Raw genomic sequence first — 21,143 nt, forward strand, 5'->3', positions numbered from 1 at the left:
TGTTCTTTCCCAGAATTGGGAGACAAAGCCAAGTCCCCTGTGCCTATTAACTTTATCTTTCTCATGTATGATTGACAAAGTGAAACTAAAAGCCACCAAGAGAATCGTCAATATTATGAGAGAAAAGAAAGCATGCAAGCTGTGCAGTCTCAGCAATATTATATGTTGTCCTGGGGTCTACCAGTTTTTGCCAAGTGAGAGACAGTCTCCATGGGCAAAGCCCATGGAGACCTGTTGGACAAGCATTCATATGCTGAACCTAAACTAGGCCACACAGCTCTCAACAGTCCTCCAATCTGTCCTCTCCCTAGTGATGTGGTCCACCAGTGGCCTATCTTTCATGGCCCAAACCTCTCAATAGCTAAAGCTTTAGATGTAGATTGAAAACCTCATTGTGCATATAGACCACAGAGTTTTGGTCAGAATACAAATAAATAAACAGGACATTAAAAGAAACTCTTACAAAACTCTCTAATGAGAGTCCAGTGAAGGATAGTTAGACCTTGTTCCTTTTCTTTGTTTTGGGCCCACTGCATCCCATATAGGAAGGGATTTATACCCTATGAGATTGTTTGGAAGACCTCCCAACTGCTTCCTAGACTCAGACACCAGCATTTGGCAGAACTATCTAACCATTCATTTCACAAGTTACTAGGGGCAATTCACTAGACTGTCTAAGAGACACTGACCACCTCCAAATCCACTACAAGTTTCCCCTGGTTTAAGGCAGTGACACATCTGAGTCAAGTGGGTAGAGGATACTACATCGTAATTCTCTTCACTCCTATGGCAGTGAACATAGCTGGCATTATACCCAGGTCAAGAGAGCAGAAGCCATGGATGATGATTCCAAATGGACTGTCTCCAGACTATGTACTCATTAAAATTAAGGTTTCATTGGGCCCACAGCCCTTCCACTCCCTTCTCCTCTACATCTTCCTGAGTCTTATGTTTGGTATGAATATGGGTTTTGTGCTGAGATTCTTCTTCTATTCCAATTATTCTTAGGTTTGATCTTTTCATGGTGTCCCAGATTTCCTGGCTGTTTCGTGTAGGATATTTTTAGATTTAACATTTTCTTTGACCAATGAATCTTTCTTCTATTATATCTTCAATGGCTGAGATTCTCTCTTCCATCTCTTGTATTCTATTGGTGATACTTGCATCTATAGTTCCTGTTCACTTACCCAGAATTTCCATTTCCTGAATTCCCTCAGTTTATGTTTTTTTTTTTTAATTCCAGTTGCCCTTCCCTTCTCTTCTCCTGCCCCCACCTCCCCCCATCCCACCCCTCATCCACTCCTCAGAGAGGATAAGGCCTCCCTTGGGGAGTCAATAAAATCTGGCATACTATTGAGGCAGGACCAAGCCCCTCCCCTCTGTGTCAAGGCTGAGCAAGGTATCTCACCCTAGGGAATGTGTTCCAAAAAGCCATTTCATGCACCTAGAATAAGTCCTGGTCCCACTGCAAGGTGCTCCCCAAACAGATCTAGCCACTGTCACCCACATTCAGAGGGCCTAGTTCAGTTCCATGTATGTTCCCCAGATGACAGGTCAGAGTCCATGAGCTCCCACCGGATTGGGTCAGCTGTCTCTGTGGTTTTCCCCATCATGATCTTGACCTCAATTGCTTTGTTTTGCTTCTCTTTTGATCTTCATGCCATGAGTAGTTTCCTTCACCTGTTCATTTGTTTTTTGTTGTTGTTGTTGTTTTGTTTTGTTTTGTTTTCTTAGCTTTCACGGCATTCTTTTGTTGTTGTCGTTGTTTGTTTTTTGTTTTTCAAACAAAAGGGTTTGTCTGTGTAGTTTTGGTGCCTATCCTGGAGCTCGCTCTATAAACCAGGCTGGCCTCGAACTCACAGAGATCCACCTAGCTCTGCCTCTTGAGTGCTGGGATTAAAGGCATGTGCCACCACTGCCCAGATTCCATGGAATTCTTTAAGGGATTTGTTGATTTCCTTCAACTCTTTCTTTGTCTTTTCCTCAATTTCTTTAAGGGAATTTTTCATTTCTTCTTTAAATACCTGTATCATCTTCATAAAGTTGTTTTTAAGGTTCTTTTCTTGTGTTTTGGTTGCAATGGAATGTTCGGGTCTTGAAGTCATAGGATAGCTGGCCTTTGGTGGTGCCATATTGGCCTATTGTTGACTGTATTTTACACTGGCATTTAGACATCTGGGTTTGTGATGATTAAATTTAGTCCTTGATTTCTGAGTTTGTTTTTGTTGAATGGGTGTTTTGTTCCTTAGTTTCTGTTTCCTCTTTGGTTTTCTAGTCTTTGTGGTATGGATTTCTGGCTACTGGCATGACCTCTGATCTAGTTAAGAGTCTCTGTTCTAGTTGGGAGTTGGCTTTCTGGTGGTTAGCTTGGCTGTTGATGCAGCAGTGGGTCTCTGTTTTACTGATTGGTGTCGCCTGCACCTTTTCTTTTGACTGGTGTGGCCTGCACCTGAGCAGCTGAAGTCTGTTTAAGCGGGTGTGGCTTGCACCTGTTCTGACTGATGTTGCTTGCTCTGGTTCTGTCTAGTGTGGCCTGATACTGAATGGTGGAAGTCTGCTGGGTTTGGGGGCAGAGCTCAGCAATGGGGCCAGGGATCAGTTAGAATGGAGTGGGTCTGGGCCTCCCCTAGGAGGAAGGATTCTGTGGATTCTGTGCCTAGGGACAGAATGCAGGGAGGGGCAAAGTGTCACTAGCAGGTGGATATGTCACTGGTTCTGGTTGGTATGACATACTCCTGAGTGGTGGAAGTCAACTGGGGTTAGTGGCAGGTCCCAGCAGTGGGGCCAAGGAGAGAAGCTGTGATGGCATGGGCCTGGGGAAGGTCCCCACATCACATAATAAGCCAAATGTTAAACATACAGAACAAAGAAAGAATATTAAAAGCAGAAAGAGAAAAAGGCCAAGTAACATATACAGGTAGACCTATAAGAATTACACCTGACTTCTCAACAGAGACTCTAAAAACCAGTGGTGCTAAGAAGAAAGCTCATAGCACTAAGTGCCTGCATAAAGAAATTGGAGAACTCTCATACTAGCAACTTAATAGCACACCTGAAAGCTCTAGAACAAAAAGAAGAAAACACACCCAGGAGAAGTAGATACAGGAAATAATCAAACTGAGAACTGAAATCAATAAAATAGAAACAAAGAAAACAATACAAAGAATCAATGAAATGAAGAGTTGATTATTTAAGAAAGTCAACAAAACAGATAAACCCTTATCCAAACTAACTAAAAGACAGAGAGAGAATATCCAAATTAACAAAATCAGAAACAAAAACGGGGACATGACAACAGACTCAGGAAATCCAGAGAATCTTTGGGTCATACTTCAAAAATCTGTACTCTGCAAAATTAGAAAATCTAAAAGAAATGGAGAAGTTTCTTGATACTTAGCACTTACCAAAGTCAAATCAAGATCAGATAAACAATTTAAATAGACCGACAACCCCTAAGGAAACAGAAGCAGTCATTAAAAGTCTCCCAACCAAGAAAAGCCCAGAGTCATATAGTTTTAACACAGAATTCTATCAGACTTTCAAAGAAGAACGAATATCATACTCTTCAAATTATTTCACAAAAATAGAAAGAGAAGGAACATTGCCAAATTCTTTCTATGAGTCCACAGTCACCCTGATACCAAAACCATGCAAAGATGCAACAAAAGAGAATTACAGACCAATTCTACTCACAGACATAGACATTAAAATACTTGAAGACTAAATTCAAGAACACATCAAAAAGATCACCCACCAGGATCAAGTAGGTTTCATCCCAGAGATGCAGGGATGGTTCAACATAAAAAAAAAAAATCTGTCAATATAATCCACCATATAAACAAACTGAAAGAAAAAAAAGGGATATGATTATCTCATTAGATGCTACAAAACCCTTTGACAGTATCCAACAACTCTTCATGATAAAAATCTGGAAGTGATCAGGGATACAAGGCACATACCTAAACATAATAAAAGCATACAGCAAGCCAATTGCCAACAACAAATTAAATGCAGAGAAACTCAAAGCAATTCCACTAAAATCAGTTGTTCACTCTTTCCATATTTATTCAATATAGTACTTGAAGTTCTAGCTAGATCAATAAGACAACTAACAGAAATAAAGGGACTACAAATCAGAAAGGAAGAAGTCAAAGTATCATTATTCACAGATAATATGATAGTATATATAAGAGATCCCCAAAATTCTACCAGGGAGCTCCTACAGCTGATAAACACCTTTAGTAAAGTGGCTGAATACAAGGTTAACTAAAAAAAAAAAAAAAAAAGATCAGTAGCCCTCTTACATACAAATGATAAATGAGCTGAGAAAAAAATCAAGGAATCAACACCTCTTATAATAGCCTCAAATAACATAAAATATCTTGGTGTAACTCTAACCAAACCCTGCTCACCACTTCTGCTCCCTTTCCCTTTGTGGGCTGTTGGCCAATGGCCCCCAAGGAAAAGGAGACCTACAAACTCAGGGTAAATTGAAGAAAGATTGTAACAGCCAGAGGATGAGGGATTATGCTGTGATATTATGTCTCCTAGTACTGTCAAAAGCTACAACCATAAAGTCTCATCAATATGAAAAACTAAACATGAGCTAAATAAGGATGACACCAATGGCTGGAATCATGGAGTTGCCCCACTGGGCAGCATTCAGCCATGCAAGCAGGACAGCACTCGCAGCAGAGCAGGTAATGGATCTGGGCATGCAGCAGCCATCACTGACTGCAGCTGTGTTTCCCTCTGGAGCCAGGGTTGCTGTATGTAAGCTGCAGCTTATAGTAGTGGGAGGAACTTTGAGCTCCTGGGTTGTGAGGCAGTTGAGAGCCCTCAGGCCTGAGGACTGAGATTGTAAAAGCCAAAATGGAATGGAGCCTACAGCTAAAGTCACTCAGTTTCTGTTTGCTGGCTGCCCAGAAAGCATTTCCAAAGACCTGTAGCTGCTCAATTACTGTGGCAGTTACTTAGTCCTGGGGTAAGGTCCCTAGGGAAAGACTGCCATAAAATCCTCCTGTAACTGAAAGTGCCTCTGTGATTGAGAACAAAAGTTTCAGAGATGCTTGTTTGAACTAGAATTGTTAACTGCAAAAAGTGTTTGGTTATAGGTTTCTTCATATTTGGAAGACTGGTACCAGAATTCATTTTTTGAATTTTTCATACTTAAGAAATGAGGTGGACAGGAATGCTTCCATTACAATGGGACAACTTTGACATTACCTACAGATATAGACTCTATTAACTGTGGTGATTCACAAACTGTTTTGTGTTAAAAATAGAACTGTTTAAACAGAGAAATTAGGGGTTTTTTTTTCAAGCTCAAGATGCAGCTTAAAAAATTATAAATGAGGAGTTAATATTCATCAGTCTATTTAATTTTTTAAAAAATATATTTTGGACCCTCCAAGACTGCAACTATTCCCTGAGACAGAGATCACTTTTATGAAGTGCTGAGAACTGAATCCAGAGCTTTCAGCATACTAGGCAAGCACTCTATCAACTGAGCCACATCCTCAGCCTCATTACACTTATGTTATCCCATACCTACGCAGTCACACACTGAAAACAATGTCTCTATATAGTACATTACTGCATGATACTTATGTATATGTCTATTCTACAATAAAAAAAAAAAGCACAAAGCTGAAAAATCTTATCAGAAACAGGTGAAAAGGATTAAATCAACAAATGCATAAAGCTGGTGGGGAGGGGTGGCCAAATAGGCCAAGTGGACAAACTGAACCAAAAGGCAACTGACACCCTAAAAGAGTCAGACAAGGGGAAAGAGTGCCATCTAGCTTTGTCTTGCTGTATTCCACTGTGTTCTTAAGTGGGGTAGGGTAACTATCCTCCTGCTACTATGGAAACCAATTATTCCTCAACTATGGGTCATGCTAGTTGGACTTTTAGTGGCAGTTGCAGAAATTCTCATAATTCCATTGTTCTTTACACATGAATAAAATTCCATTGCATATGCATACCCCCTCTTTTTTATCCATTCATATGCTGCTGGATATCTATACTTTGAGGTTAAATTCACATTTAAAACAAAGCAATATATCCAACAGTTTCAAGGATGTCCTTCTATCCAAGCAAAACTAAGCCTTCTCCTCCAGCTTCCACCATCTTGTCTGGCAAGGAAAAACAATTCTCTTCTAGATGGTTGCCACCAGCACCCAAATGTGAAGATTCAACTTCCAGCCCTCACATTTGAATTTCAACAGTACAATATAAGTCATGCTTAAAACTTAACAAACTGCCAGGCGGTGGTAGCACATGCCTTTAATCCCAGCACTCAGGAGGCAGAGGCAGGTGGATCTCTGTGAGTTCGAGGCCAGCCTGGGCTACAGAATGAGTTCCAGGAAAGGCACCAAAGCTACACAGAGAAACCCTATCTCAAAGAAGAAAAAAAAAAAACTTGCCGGGCGGTGGTGGTGGTGGTGGTGGTGGCGGCGGCGGCGGCGGCGGCGGCGGTGGCGGCGGCGCACGCCTTTAATCCCAGCACTCGGGAGGCAGAGGCAGGTGGATCTCTGTGAGTTCGAGGCCAGCCTGGGCTACCAAGTGAGTCCCAGGAAAGGCGCAAAGCTACACAGAGAAACCCTGTCTCGAAAAACCAAAAAAAAAAAAAAAAACCAAAAACTTAACAAAGTGACATGATTCACAACCATAAGGAAATGGAACCAGTGTAGATGTCCATCAGCAAAGGAAAGGACAATAAAAATTAGGTGGAGTATGGTGGCAAAAGCCTTTAATTCTAGCTGAAGCAAGCAGATCTCTGTTGAGTTCAAGGCCACTCTGGTCTACATAGCAAGTTCCATGACAACCAGGGCTATATAGTGAAACCCTGCATCAAAAAAGAAAATAAACAAATAAATAAATAATAGAAAAATAAATTAGCAATATAAAATACACAATGTATTTTTCTCAGCTGTAAAGAAAAAGGAAATCATGAAATGTGTAGGAGAACTCACTGCTCTAGACAAAATTAAGCAAAGTAACTCAAACTCAGAAAAACAAAATTCACCTGTCTCATGCATAAAACCAAACTTACACATGTGCACATTAGTGAGGCTTAATGTGCACAGAAGCTATGAAACTAGAAAAGAGATCACAACAGGGAGAAAGAAGCATTGAGGCATTGGGGAGGGCAACAGGCCACCTGTGACATGACATCAGAAAGATGGCTGTGAGGATAAGTGGGCTTAGGACAATGAGAAAAGAGAGGTGAAAAGAAACAAATTTTGTTTGAAATGTCATAATGAAACTATGCTAATTTAAATTATTAAACCAAAAAATAAATTAAAATTTTGAAACTAAGCAAAGCAAGCTAAGGTGTAGCTCTGTTAGTAGAGCATTTGCCCAAAAATGCACAAAGTCCTGAGCTCCATCCCCAGCACCATATAAACCAAGTGTGGTGGTGTACCCTGCAATCTCAGCACTGGACAAATAGAGACAGAAGGATCAGGAGTTCAAGGTTATATTCTGCTATAAGACTTTGCATCAACAAGGTCAGAAGGACATCCTGTCTCAACCTGGCCACTACCTGAGACATAAGGGTTGTGGGCTTAGCCGTGTGTACTGTGGGTTTTGAGGGCTCCACCCAGTCTCACAGGGGTACAGTTATCCAGATTGCCATGAGTGGACTACTCAGTTTCAAACCCTAGTTTAGAGCTGGGTGAGATAGCAAATGCCTGAAATCCTTTCACTTAGGAGGCTGAGGCAGGCGGATCACAAGTTCCAGGCCGGTGCAGGTTGTAGCAAAAGACTCAGTCAAATAAAAAGGCCTGGAGCTGGAGGGAGGGCTCAGAAGTTAAGAGCACTAGCTGCTCTTCCAAAAGATCCAAGTTTGATTCCTATTACCTATGTGGTAGCTCATAACCATTTGCAACTCCTGTCCCAAGAGATCTGTTGCCATCCTCTGGCCTCCATGAGCACCAGTCATACATATGTTACACAGATACACATGCAGACAAAACACAAATACACATGTTTCTAAAGAAGGGCTGGAAGATGGCTCAGTTGCAAGTATTTACTTTATAAGCCTGTAGACCTGAGTTCCATCCCCAGAACTCACATAAAAAAAAGCCAGGCATGATAGCACACTTGTAATTCCAGAAACTCAGGCCTCTATCTCAAATATAAGGTGGAATGCACCTGAGGAATGACACCACGCCCAAAGTTGTCCTCTGGCCTCCACACATACATGCACAAACATCCATCAAACACACAAACTAGCTAAAACTCGTGACATACATAGAATACCAGAACTTGAGAAGGTAAAGAAGACTGTTGAAAGTTCAGGACCAGCATAGGCTAAACAGTGAATTCTAGGTCCACACAGGCATGATGGAACGATACCCTGAATCAAAAGAGATCTAGATACAGATATATAAATCTCAGCTCAGATATTATGTGGTCCATGTAGCTTAATTTCTGCTACCTATAAAAATGAACACAGCCAATGGAAATAGCCCTACTGCCTAGCAACTGAAAAATGAATAAACAAGAGGTCATTAGCCTATACAATGGGTTATTGCTGAGCTATAAAACGGAACAAAGCAGTGGCACACACTGCAGCTCAATGACCTTGGAAAACACTGTGTTCACAAAAAGGCCAACCACAAATATCAAATATACAGTGACGTGTGGCCCCTCACTCATCTACTCCCAGCATTTGGGAAGCTGAGGCAGGACTACTCCAGGTTCCAAGCACAGATTACAGTGAATCCAAACCACTTGTCAATAGTGTGTGACTACATCTAAAGAAAAAGAAAAAAAAAATCACTTCAGGTGTGGTTCTGCATGCCTTTAATCCTAGCATTCAGGAGACAGAAGCAAGAGGGATCAGGAGTTTAAGTAACTCTCAAGAAAACAGTGATTCAAAGCCACCCTATCATATAAAATCCTGCCCAAAAAAAAGATCCAGAAATATGTTTCCTCAGGTAAAGGTGCTTGCCTCCAAGCCTGGCAACCTGAATTTGACTCTTGGGATCCAAATAGTAAAAAAGGAGAACCAATTCTTGCAAGTTGTCCTTTGATCTCCACACAGCCACTATGGCATGCAAGCAAACACATTCCCACACACAAACTACACAAATAAATACAAAAAATGCATATGCAGAGAAACACATGGGGGTGGGGGGTGACTTGTGCATCTATTTGTGTGAAAACTCCAGATCAGGGAGACCCATAGGGTCAGAAAGTGATTAGCTGTTGCTGTGGGGAGGGAAGGAGGAATGGGGAGAGTAAATGCTAATGGGAACAGGATTTTTTTTTTTTTTTTTTTTTTTTTTTGGTGGATTTTTCGAGACAGGGTTTCTCTGTAGCTTTGGAGCCTGTTCTGGACTAGCTCTGTAGACCAGGCTGGCCTCCAACTCACAGAGATCCACCTGCCTATGCCTCCCGAGTGCTGGGATTACAGGTGTGCGCCACCATCGCCCGGCGGGAACAGGATTTCTTAACTTACATTTTGGTAGTGGTGGCTGTTGTTGAGGAGACAGGGTGTATATAGCCCAGGCTAAACACAAACTTGTGATTATCCAGCCTCATCTTCCCCAGTGCTGGGACTGCAGGAGTGTACCACCAAGTCCCATGGAATTGGAGTTTCTTTGAGATGATGTAAGTCTCTCAGAACGAGAACACTCAACATTGTAAATATGTCAAATGCCACTGGACTGTGAGCTTTGAGATAGTTAATAGTTAATTTTAAGTTATGTGAATTTTCCTCTTCGACAAACAGAAGGAAAAAATGGTCAGAATTGGACAAGGATACTCAAAAGCCCTTCCTGCCCTCCCCATCTTCCCACACAAGGCCCTGGCATACCCCTTCCTGGCTACCTTGATACCACTTAGAATGTATTGAGCCTTCACTGACCATATGCCCACACAAACAACATCAGTCTCTACATGGGCTACATAGCATCCCTAAAGGTCCTTACCCCATGTCCAAGTCCATGACTGGGGTAGGAATGGCACTCCAGTTGCCTAGGAATCCTTCCTGTTTGCCAAAGTAGGGCCACCCTTTCCCCTAAGTAAAACAGTAAGGGTAAAGGAGAAAAAAGATGTGACGAGGGACGTAGCTCAGTAAAGTGTCTACATAAACAAAGTGTAATCTGTATTGGAACCTGAGGTAATCCCCCTGCCTCAACTCACTCTTGTAATCTCACCACTTGTAATACTTGGGATTACAAAAAAGAACAACTACACCTGGCTGTAGGCAGACACCTGGCATACACAAAGCCTTGAGTTCCATCCCTAGCACTCCACAAAAGCCAGGCATGGTAGTACATACTTATAATCCTAGCACTGGGGAGAGGAAGGCAAGCAGAAACAAGAGTTCAGTCATCTTCAGCTATATGAGGAGTTCAAGACCATCATGAGTTACATGAGACCCTATTTCCAAGTGAGAGATCCTAACTGGGCAACCTCTCTGCTTTACACCTTAGGACTCCCAATGCCTTAACAGCCACTTAAATCCAGTAGGCACATGAAGGAGCCCAACTCTCACATACAGACAAAAGATATCCACACATGTTGATACAAAGCCAGCCCTAACCCCAGAGGGTAGCTGAACTACCTGGGACAACCACACACTGCAGAACCACACTGACAGAACACCATGGCAGGCCAGATGTGGTGGAACATAGCAATAACCCCAATATTGGGAAAACTGAGCCAGATCAGTCAGAGTTTGAGGCTAGCCTCTACTACAGAGTGACATTCTGTTCAAATGAAATATATGAGCATCATACACAGCAAGTTGTTTGGAACCACCAAGTATCAAGTAGTTTGCTCCAATGAGAACCCAAATACTCCAATAACTCCAGATCTCAAATGTCTGCACAGGTAACGTGAATTTATAGCCCAGCATGGACCCAACACTATCCTGACCAACTGTGGCCTGTGACTGACAGGTGCAGTACATAGCTAAAAGTAAAAGGACCACCTTTCTCCCTTAACTAGCCTAAAACCAAAAATCATCTTCCTAATTTCAGATAGATAGAGATAGACAGACAGATGGATGATAGATAGAATCTCACTATGTGGTCCGAGCTAGCCTGCAACTCAAAATATTCCTATCTAAAAGCTGAAGTTACAGAAGTGCTTTTCTCCCAGTTGGAAATGGCCTGCTGTGGCTCTCTGCAACATTTTGTTGGTCAAACTGGGGATCCAAGTGTCAGCCTAAAGGGCCAAGGAATGCCTTGTTCCCTACCTACCTCCAAGAGGCTCTACCATCAGTTAATGCATCCCCATTCCGGCTGAAGCATCAACTGCTATTTCAAAAACCCAGCCCCAACACACTGCCCAAATCCAGATTCTGCTTCATCCACCTTCCCCTGTAAGGGACTGGGAGAGCAGGGTTCCAGAGCCAAAGCAGTTCCCACCTTCAGGAAGCCCTCCTGGTGCACATTCCTTCCCTTTGCATTCAGCATCTTTATCAGTAGCCAATCACTGTCTACCAGGAACCAGGCATCAGAGCTCCATAAATTCCTTTTGTTGAGATTTGTTGGGGTGGGGAGAGCTCAAGAGAGTATGTGTATAGTTGCATGTGCAGGAGCATATGTGCAAGTATATATGTATATACATGTATATTGAAGCCCAAGGTTAAAAAATGTGAGTGTTGCCAGGCGGTGGTGGCGCACGCCTTTAATCCCAGCACTGGGGAGGCAGAGCCAGGCGGATCTCTGTGAGTTCGAGGCCAGCCTGGTCTCCAAAGCGAGTTCCAGGAAAGGCGCAAAGCTACACAGAGAAACCCTGTCTCGAAAAAAAACCAAAAAAAACAAAAAAAAAAAAAAATGTGAGTGTATGGGGGAGTGTGCATGTATGCCTGTGTGTGGGCTCATATTAAAGAGTCCACATGTATGTCTATGCATGCATGTGTATGTGGACACCTGACATTGATGACAGGAATCATCCTGGATTATTCTTCCATCATATTCAATGAGACAGGATCTCACTAGCTAGCTTGCTCTGGGGATCCTGTCCCTGCCTCAAGGCTAAAATTATAGGCAGGCCAACAAACCCACCCCACATTTACATGGGTTTTGGGGATCCAAACTATGTTTCCATGCTTGTGCAACAAGTGCTTTAAACACTGAAACATATCCCCAGTCCCTCCTTATTTTTGAGACAAGATTTCTGACTGAATCTCAAGCTCTCAGGCTAGACTATCTGGCCAGCAAGTCTCTGGCATCCTCCTGTCTTCATACCCACCCTCAGCAAAAAGATTACAGGCAAATCCAGCTTTCTACATGGGTATTGGGGATCTGAACTCAGGTCCTCTTGCTTGCACAGCCTCAGAATTCCGATACTCATCATGAGACCCCAGGTTAATAGGCGCCACCAAAGATGCCGAGAGCTATCTCCTCTCCCAGTTGAGGGGACTCCAACAGTCCCCACCATTTTACTTACGAATTTATGGGCTAAGAGTCTGAGAAGAGCTTTGCCTTGTTATTCAGAAGTCAAGTTGTACATTAACTGCATTTTCTTGTTTTCTGTATTATTCATGCTCAGGTATCTGGGACCTCGGTTATCACCTCGGGACAGCCCCTCCCTCCCAGGGCTAACTCAACGCTAGACAGTAAACAACCTGCTAGCCTAGAACAAAACTATTTCACAAAACATCAACCAACTACAACTGGGGAAGAGAGAAAACAAGGTCGCCCTGAATAGCCCGGACATTCCTTGAACTCCAGATCTTCACATCTTAACCTTCCCAGTAGCTAGGATTACAGGTATGTACCATCAAGCCTATTACTTCTAATTCTCCTACCTCGCCTTCCCAAGTGCTGTGATTATGGCCTTGCAACAACAGGGAATAGCCAAGTTCATATCAGGATTGCCCAGCTTCCATGTCACAGAAGAAGAAGCCATGACAGATGACTCTCAAATGAGGAGACACCACCTCAGCTCTCCTCCTCTTCTGTTAAGCCCACTGTTAACACAGGTGGACTCAACACCCAACCTGACTTTCTGCAGAAGGCGGAGTATCGGAGGACATGTCCAGAACACCATCCCATGTTCTCTTGGCTGAAGGCTCCCTTAGAAGGTGAAAGGGGATCCAGAAGAGACCCCAGGCTGCCCAGGCCAAGGGAAACAGAGGCTAGAGGCAAGCAGAGGAGGTAAAGAAACTTTAATCACCACCCATCAATATGAGCAGCAGGAGTGTCTAAGCCAGGGTGGCCCCATTTCTTGGGAGCAACCTGGGGCCGGCCCCTCAGTCCTGGCTATGGCAGTTCTCCATCCAAGCTCCCCACATACAAGGGGAATATCTGAGGACCCCTAGTCTCTAGGACCACATCTGTAGAAGCTTAAAATAAAAGTTCTCTATGGCCAAGAGCCCAGGTCTCGAGAAGCCAGCAGCTGCCTGCATGTCCCACTGTGGCTTTGCCCCGGTCTGACTGCACTCAGGGCCAGGTGGTGACCACGTATCCTCAGATCAGTGAGGTTTTCCTTTCTGACAGCAGCAGAGACTCCTTCACAGCCACCAACAGCCCAGGTCGGGGCAGGTAACCCTGACCTCGGAGTCGTAACAATATGAGGAGGGTGGCAGAAACCAGGATGGCACTCAACACCCCTGTGGGGGACAGACAGATGGTCAGAGGAGTGGGGCAAGGAGGGTAGAAGCTATCAACACTAATATGTAGGCAGTCTACTGTATGTCCCCTCCAATCACCCCAAGCTCCTCACAAGGGAAGGCCTATCTTACCAGCAGCTGCAATAACCCCATAGGCATTTGGGTTTCGCGAAGGGTTCCCAGCAGAGGCAACTGTTGCATTCCTGAGAGAGGTCTCATTCTCCAGGGTCATAGGAGTCCTTGTAGTTGTGGCATTCTCCTCCTGGAAGATCTTGTCAGTTTCTATGTTGGTGTCTGCAATAAGCCCAGGCATCAGTAGACAGGCTTAGCAGTGGGGTGCATAAGGGTTCCAGGTGCCAACTCTTAGAACTCATCCTGATCTAAGATTGAGTAGAGCTGGTGGGAAATCACTATTCCTGATGATGTCTTATCCTCTACCACGGAGATGAAGGCCTGGGAATATGCATGTGTTCACATCCTCAATCTAGTCACACATGGGAAGATAACAAATGTCCTTCAGTAACTGCCAGCCCTCCCCACCCACACAGGTATACCAAGATCCCAGGGCACGTACCACAGCTGAGCTCATCACTGGAGTCGGGACAGTCTGGGTGGCCATCACAGTGCCATGTGTGTGGGATACAGACATCGCCCAACATGCAACGCAGCTCACCCTCCTGACAGGGCTGGCGGCTGCAGTTGAGAAGGTTCTTGTCAGAGCCAGCAGGGCAACCACTGATGTTGTCACAGGAGCAAGGAAGGGTAGCCAGTGGTTGGCACTGCCCTTTCTGAGCACATGGCTCAATCCCTGAAACATACAGTCAATCAGGTTCCAAACATCCATACAAGAAAGCCCAGTATTATGGGCATGATGGCACACACCTTTAATCCCAGAACTCAGGAGGCAGAGGAGGGTGGATCTCTGAGTCTGAGGCTAGTCTAGTCTACACAGTGAGTTCTAGGAGAACCAGGGCTATGTAGGGAAACCCTGTCACAAAAAAGAAAAAAAAGAAAAAAAAAGCCCAGTACTTCATCAGCTGCCCAATTCCCTCTAAATCTTAGCTTCTAAAAGCAACTAACTGAACTGGGAGTGGTATCTCACTACTTTAATCCCAGCACTTGGGAGGCAGAGCAGGTGGATCTCTGTGACTTTGAGGCTAGCCTAATCTACATAAAGAGTTTCAGGCCAGCCAGGGATATATAAAATAAAATTTGAAAAAAAGTTTCCCCAGGGCTAAGTAGATAACTCAACAGGTAGATACTTGCTGAACAAGCATGTGGACTGAGTTTGATCCCCAGTACCCATGTAAATGCCAGGTACAGCAGCTCGCATACCTCATCACAATGCTAAGAGTGCAGAGAAACAGGTGGATCCTAGGGGATCTTGGGCCAGCCAGTCTAGCTGAAACTGGAAACCCCAATTTTAGTGAAAGATGATCTCAAAAAGTAAGGTGAAGAGCAACAGAGTAAGACACCCAGTGTCAACCTCTGGCTTCCATGCACACACAACATGCTGGCAAATAAACCTGCACACACATGTACCCAAACAGACACACACTAAATAAAATAAAAAACAGCTGACTCTGTGTATAAAGGCTTACCCTATGTAAAGTTTCTACCTGTTGCTCTTGTCAATCTCACCTTCCGACATCTAGTCTTCCCACAGTTCCCTCTCTAATTTGCTCAACCTCCCTACCCACCTGCCTTAGATTCCAACTTTTTGGTTTTGATTTTATTTTTGATTTTAGACAAGGTCTTACTATGTAGCTCTGGCTGGCCTGGAACTCTCTGTACAACAATTGGCCTCAAACTTCAAGACACCTACCTGCGTCTGCCTCCTCCAGAGTGCTGGGATTAAAGGCAAGCCCAACAGCTTAGTCCCATCGACTCCACCTTGTCCTACTTTGCCATTGCCACTCACCCAGCCCTATAACCACAGCCATAATCCCACCCCCGTAACTGGCACCAGTCCAAACTTCCATTCTGAAATCCCTCTCCAGGGATGGCCACTTACTACACTCCTCCTCATCACTGCTATCAGAGCAGTCTGGGTCCCCATCACAGCGCCAGGAGACGGGCACACAGTAGCCATTGGTAATACACTGGAAGTTGTCTGTCGGGCACGAGCCAGCTCGGGGGCCTGAGAGATAAAGATAAATGAGGCCTGGGGCAGGGGGTGTCCAAATCTATAACATACTCCAAGACAATGGTTATGAGCTGCAATCTGTTGGAGACAAGCCATGTCCCAGGGTGCAGAAACTACACTGGCAGTCATCCTCTGCAGAGTACTGTGTATGTGTTGTTTGGGCCCCAGAAGTTCATGCATGCTGCTAGGTAGACAGTGCTACAGTCTATTGAAACTCTATGACCATACAGAGCTGGTGACAAATCGAGACTCAAATCCAGGTCTCACTGACTCTTGAGACTCTACTAGGCTCTAAATGGACAGTCTACACAGAAGACCTCCAAGTTCATGGTTAAACAGGCTGAGGGAGGAGCTGTTCCCCAACATGCTCTGCAAGAGGCTCAGGATCAAGGTCAGTGGGACCTGTTCTAACCCACCTGCTTAGCAAAGGGGAGACTGAAAGCCTGGGTACAACACCTGTTCAAAAGCTAGGTATGGTAGTGTATGCCTGTAATCTCAGCACTCAAGAGGATCCTGAGTTGTAGGCCAGAAAGGGCTACACAGGAAAACCCTGCCTTGAAACAAGACAACACACCTAGTCATCAAGCCCTGTTGTCTCATCTCCTAAGTTCTTCACATGTTAAAATACTCTATATGACCTAAATGTGTCACCTCTTAACTAGACCCCCAGTACTTCATCTCCACCAGGACAGAGCATCAGAGTCCTCTCAAGTACCCACTTTTATCACCCACTATCCCCTGGCACCCAGGCCCTCCCACAACCAAATCTAAATCCCTTCCTTCTTCAACACACTCCCTCTCCCTCTACCCTGGCCTCCTCCTCAGTTCATCTAAGAGACCTGGCTCATTTTCACCACAGGGCCTATGCATGTGCCTCCCTCAGCCTAAAGGCCCTTCCCTCACCTTCTACCACTCTGTATTCTGGGGAGAGTGGGAGAATATCTAGACCCTTTTGCATGCTAGGCAAACATTCTACCACTCAGCTATACCCCAGCTACTCCCCACCTGATCCTTCCACTCTACATCTGAGATTCTTCTGCAGCCTTCACATCTCAACTTACACCTGGGGCAGTGTCTCATGAACGCCAGGAAGCTCTGCTTCCCACAAATAACAGCCCCTAACTACTAACATCCATCTTCCTATTGACATGGCCTCTGATCCTGCCCAGGTCAGTGCCTGACAGCGTGGACAAGAGGTCATATAAGGGTCCACATTGGGTCCAAATGAAATATAAGCCTTTCCTGGACTCTGAACAGGGAGGCTAGGGCTGTTTGTTGATCTAGAGGGGCAGGCAGTGAAGGAACCTGGTACTTGAACCAGCAGGAAGGAAGGGGGTGGGCTTTAGAGCTTCCCACCTCACACACAGGGCCAGAGCTTCCAAGACCCCACCCTCCCTCTCCGTGCAGTCAAATGCAATTACACTTGTATACCACACACTCTGTGGAGTTGGAGAACTGGGGAATAAACCCTGGTCACCTTCCTTTCCTGCCTCAGGCATAGCCTCCTCTCCATACCTAACAACTCACAATCCTGACCTCCCCCTGACTGTCTGGATTTCCTTTGAGTGGGCCCAGAGCAGGGCGGACCCTGCCTCACGAGGCAATTTATCAGACACGAGTCAGGACGATGCATGATTTCTCCTCCTAGCCTGTTTCCTCATCTGTAAAGGAGGAATACTAAAGCCAGGCATAATGATGCTCATCTGTAACCCCTGCTCTTGGGAAGCTGGGACAAGAGGAATACTTGTAGCTACAGACTAGCCAAAAGTGGGAGGAGGGGTGGTACTTTACAGACCCATACAACTCTTATCAGATGAAGTGGCCCAATAACCCTTGTGCTGGGGAGACTAAGGCAGGAGGCACAAGCTGCAGTCTAGCCTATGTTACACAGTGACACCCTGTCTCAAAAATAAGAGCCAGTGCCTGACTTTAATCCCAGCATTCTGGAGGCAAAGCCAAGCTGATCTCTAAAGTTAAAGCCCAGCCTGGTCTACATGGCAAGTCCAGGTCAGTCGGGGCTACAATGTGATACCCTGTCTCAAAAAAAACTCAAAACATAATAAAAAACCTAAGGGGGAAAAAAAAAAAAAAAACACTCAAAGCAGTAAGGCCTATTTTTCTATAGAGTGGACGGTCCTATATGGAATGAACATCCTGTTCCTGCCCAGGGCAGTTGCCTGACGTCTGGGGTTTACCAAGTGAAATACACTCCATTTGTGAAATACATTCCAGGGCTTTCTTCCGTTATGTGAGGCAGGAATTTAAAGAGAAAGAAAAACTCTGGATTCTCAAAGAACAGCCACAGAACTTCAGGCTCAGGGCCGACGGTTTCACGAAGGCATACCTGCTGCAGGAAGGTGCCAGGTGACCAGCCCTGCATGGTAAGAGGTCAAACAAAATCAGAAACGTAAGTCTTCCAGCCCACGCTGGGCTGAAGGACGACTTGGAGGTGACATGGGGACAGAGCGGGGAGAAGGAGGCAGCTGGGCACGGGCAGCAGAAGACAGCAGACACCCACGTGGAGGTCCCTGCAGCAGATATATCAGGGCTGGCTCTACCCACGCTAAATCCAAACCCGCGTGCTGGAGGAGTGTCTGAGACTGATGGGCGATACAGCCAATAGTGAGGCGATGCCAGCGCGCCGGGGCGGGACGAAAGCGGTGTAGGGACGGGGGTCACTCACCAGAGACCTGGACTTGGGTTGGGGCCAGGGCCGGGGCCGGAGCAGCCTCTACGCCTAGTCCAAGCAAAAGCAGCAGCCGCAGCGCCAGGCCCAGGGCCGCTGCCCGCCCCGCTCCGCCCCGCGCCATCCAACCGCTAGCCGTACTGTGCTCCAGCCGCGGCGGCTACACGCAGTCTGAGAAAGCCGTTCTGACTCTCGCGCACGCGCACATAAAGGCAGTGGGAATGGCACCTGCGAGCCTGGACCGTAAGTACCAGAATACAAGGGAACCAAGAACTTACGTCTCTTCCAGGCTTTTTCCCAGCAGCAGTCTGATGGGTTGGTAACCCTGGGCCTGTACTCCCAGCTATTATACAGGAAGCTACTCTTCCTCTTAAGAGGATCACAAGGCCAACTTAAGCAATTTAAGGAGATCCTATCTCAGAATAAAAGTCACCCAAAACAGGTCAGGAACCAGGGGAATAATTGAGGTAGAGTGCTTGCCTAAGTAATCAGGAGGCTCTAGGTTTAATCTCCAGGACCAAGAAAATAACAACCTCATCAACTTGAAATAGTAAACTTGCAGGTCAATAAATGAACTTACCAATTTTGACCTAAACTTCACATGCAAACTACTGCAAATACAACTGCCCAATGGTCCCAATGAACATGGCAGCCACACCCTGTGAACACTCCCCAGCAGGCACCTCCTCCAGCCTCTCTGGTGCCACCTACAGATTTGATGATTCATTTACTTTATTTCACCTTATTGTCTAATTACCCAATAGAATGCCAGCTGCAGGTGGGTCAGTATGTTGGGTTGCTGACTGTTGTGTCCTTGATGTCTGGCACATGTCGTGAAGGAATGATGGAATAAACAAATGAATGAAGGTAATTCCTGGCTTCCAACCTGAGCTGTCCCATCCACTTGGATTCCATGCCAATCTCATTACCTCTAGTTCTCACAGACTTGAGAGACACTTTATTCTGACATCCTCATCCTTGGGCAGTCGGGGATAGATACAGATTGGAGGCCTTTGGGTTTTCTCATCCCACTTGTATACAGTGGGTGCATTAACTCTGCTATCCAGTATGACTAGTGATTTGTGGTGGTAGTGTTCTGTTGGTCTGAGATAGTTTCTCAATATATAACGCAAGCTGGCCCAAAACTGATCATCCTGCTGTGGAGTCCTAAGTATTGAGGATACAGTCATGTACCACCCAGTTTAGTGTTTTCTTCTTCACATTGTTTCCTGAAGTTCTACCTTCAGAATCTATGCCACTACCTCTCAGCAGGGCTGGGGACAAGTCACTGTCCCTCAGTGGGCAACTTTTCCAAAATGTAGCCTTCAAGTCCAGACTTTCACACAAAGGTTCTACTTACAGATGGATGGTATCTCACCACTGTAAAATGTTGGACGTTATAACTACTTTTGGTGTGTACTGTCTCACCAATTTCCAGAAGAAAGAGAAACAATATACAATGGTGTTCAGATGCAGAGAGATGCAAACAGGGTAAATGGGACAGCCCAGGAAAGGGAGTGGAGCATCATGCTTTTGAGGATCAGGATCTTGGTGGAGGTATCATCTAGGGTATTGGGCAGACCCTGGATTTGCAAAGAGCAATGCAATGTACTTATGAATTGCCTAGAGTTCACAGCCAATTCTCAATGAGCCTAAGAGAGTGCTTAGTCTCTCCAAGATGACCTCCCAGAGCTGCTCAAAGACCAACCAAAACACAGATGAAGAGATGATGCCACACCGGGCGGTTGTGGCGTACGCCTTTAATCCCAGCACTTGGGAGGCAGAGCCAGGCAGATCTCTGTGAGTTAGAGGCCAGCCTGGTCTACAGAGCGAGGCCCAGGACAGGCACCAAAACTACACAGAGAAACCCTGTTTTGGGGAAGGGGGGGGGGTGCAGTTTGGTCTATAGAGTGAGTTCCAGGGCTACACAGAGAAACTGTCCTGAAAAAATGGAAAAAAAAAAAAAAAAAAAGACAGAGACCAGTATGAACTGCCCCTGGTCCAGGAATGAATATAAGTCATTCAAGACAGTTCTAGCCCCAGAAAGAACCCAGACCTCTTTCCCACACAACTCCTGCACAAAATTTCGTCATTAAAATTACACAGAAATTTTCAATGCCACATATTGCCTGGGGCCTCTAGGAGCCCTCTGGTTGCCTTCCCAGTGGCCTCTGACAGTGACCACTGTTCCTTTCCCTTTTGACCTTCTTTCTGAATGTAGCTTGTCCTTTTCCCCAAACCAAGTCCAACATCCTCAATGAAGCCAGCAGCTGTAGCATCTGTAACTCATTCTGGGGAACTGACACCTGGTCAGGATTGTGACCTTTCTCACCCTTGCTCTCAGTTTCCAAAGGGCTCCAGTCCCAACATTCTATCAGCACCCTTTCTTGTGGTGGCAGTGTTCTGTTTGTTAGTCTGAAATAGGTTCTCAATCTATAACCCAAGCTGGCCTCAAACTGGCAATCCTCCTGCCTCAGTCTCCTAAGTACTGAGGTTAGAGTCATGCACCACCACACTCAATTCAGTGTTTTATTCACACGTATTCCATGGTTCTACCTTCAGGATCCACAGACCTACTTAAGGGTTACAGCTGATCCACAGGACAGCAATGATATTCACCTACTAGCTTACTAAGTACAAAGACTATAGGCATAGACCAACAATACCCACCAAGACTAAAAAAAGAAAAAGGGTGGGCTGGCAAGATGGCTCACAAGTATAAGTATGAG

General features: G+C 45.2%; 2 protein-coding genes across 17 annotated transcripts in view; one reads left to right on the top strand and one right to left on the bottom strand.

Annotated features, from left to right (window-relative positions):
- LOC128115658 (zinc finger protein 54-like) overlaps positions 1-12,624 on the top strand; it is a 92,087-nt gene extending 79,463 nt beyond the window's left edge. Inside the window, exon 7 of the mRNA XM_052746608.1 lies at positions 12,520-12,624. Within this exon, the coding sequence (XP_052602568.1) occupies positions 12,520-12,572 (53 nt within the window). The 3' untranslated portion in view covers positions 12,573-12,624. The remainder of the gene's footprint in view (positions 1-12,519) is intronic.
- Positions 1-20,323, bottom strand: part of Cd320 (CD320 molecule) — a 58,690-nt gene extending 38,367 nt beyond the window's left edge. For 9 of the 16 annotated variants that reach the window (XR_008220254.1, XR_008220263.1, XR_008220264.1 and 6 more), the window contains exons 1-6: positions 18,412-20,323; positions 18,073-18,102; positions 15,597-15,722; positions 14,157-14,390; positions 13,715-13,876; positions 12,779-13,108 (exon numbers count right to left, since the gene is read on the bottom strand). Coding sequence is in view for 2 of the 16 variants with exons in the window: in XM_052746611.1 (XP_052602571.1) it covers positions 13,440-13,582; positions 13,715-13,876; positions 14,157-14,390; positions 15,597-15,722; positions 18,073-18,102; positions 18,412-18,538 (822 nt within the window). In the remaining 14 variants the exon portion in view is untranslated. The other 7 variants (XR_008220259.1, XR_008220255.1, XM_052746611.1 and 4 more) reach the window with 7 other exon arrangements.
- Between the last annotated feature and the right edge of the window lie 820 nt (positions 20,324-21,143).

This window comes from Peromyscus californicus, unplaced genomic scaffold, assembly GCF_007827085.1.
Source record: "Peromyscus californicus insignis strain IS unplaced genomic scaffold, ASM782708v3 Scaffold_1__1_contigs__length_55948999, whole genome shotgun sequence".
Taxonomy (NCBI): Eukaryota; Metazoa; Chordata; class Mammalia; order Rodentia; family Cricetidae; genus Peromyscus; species Peromyscus californicus.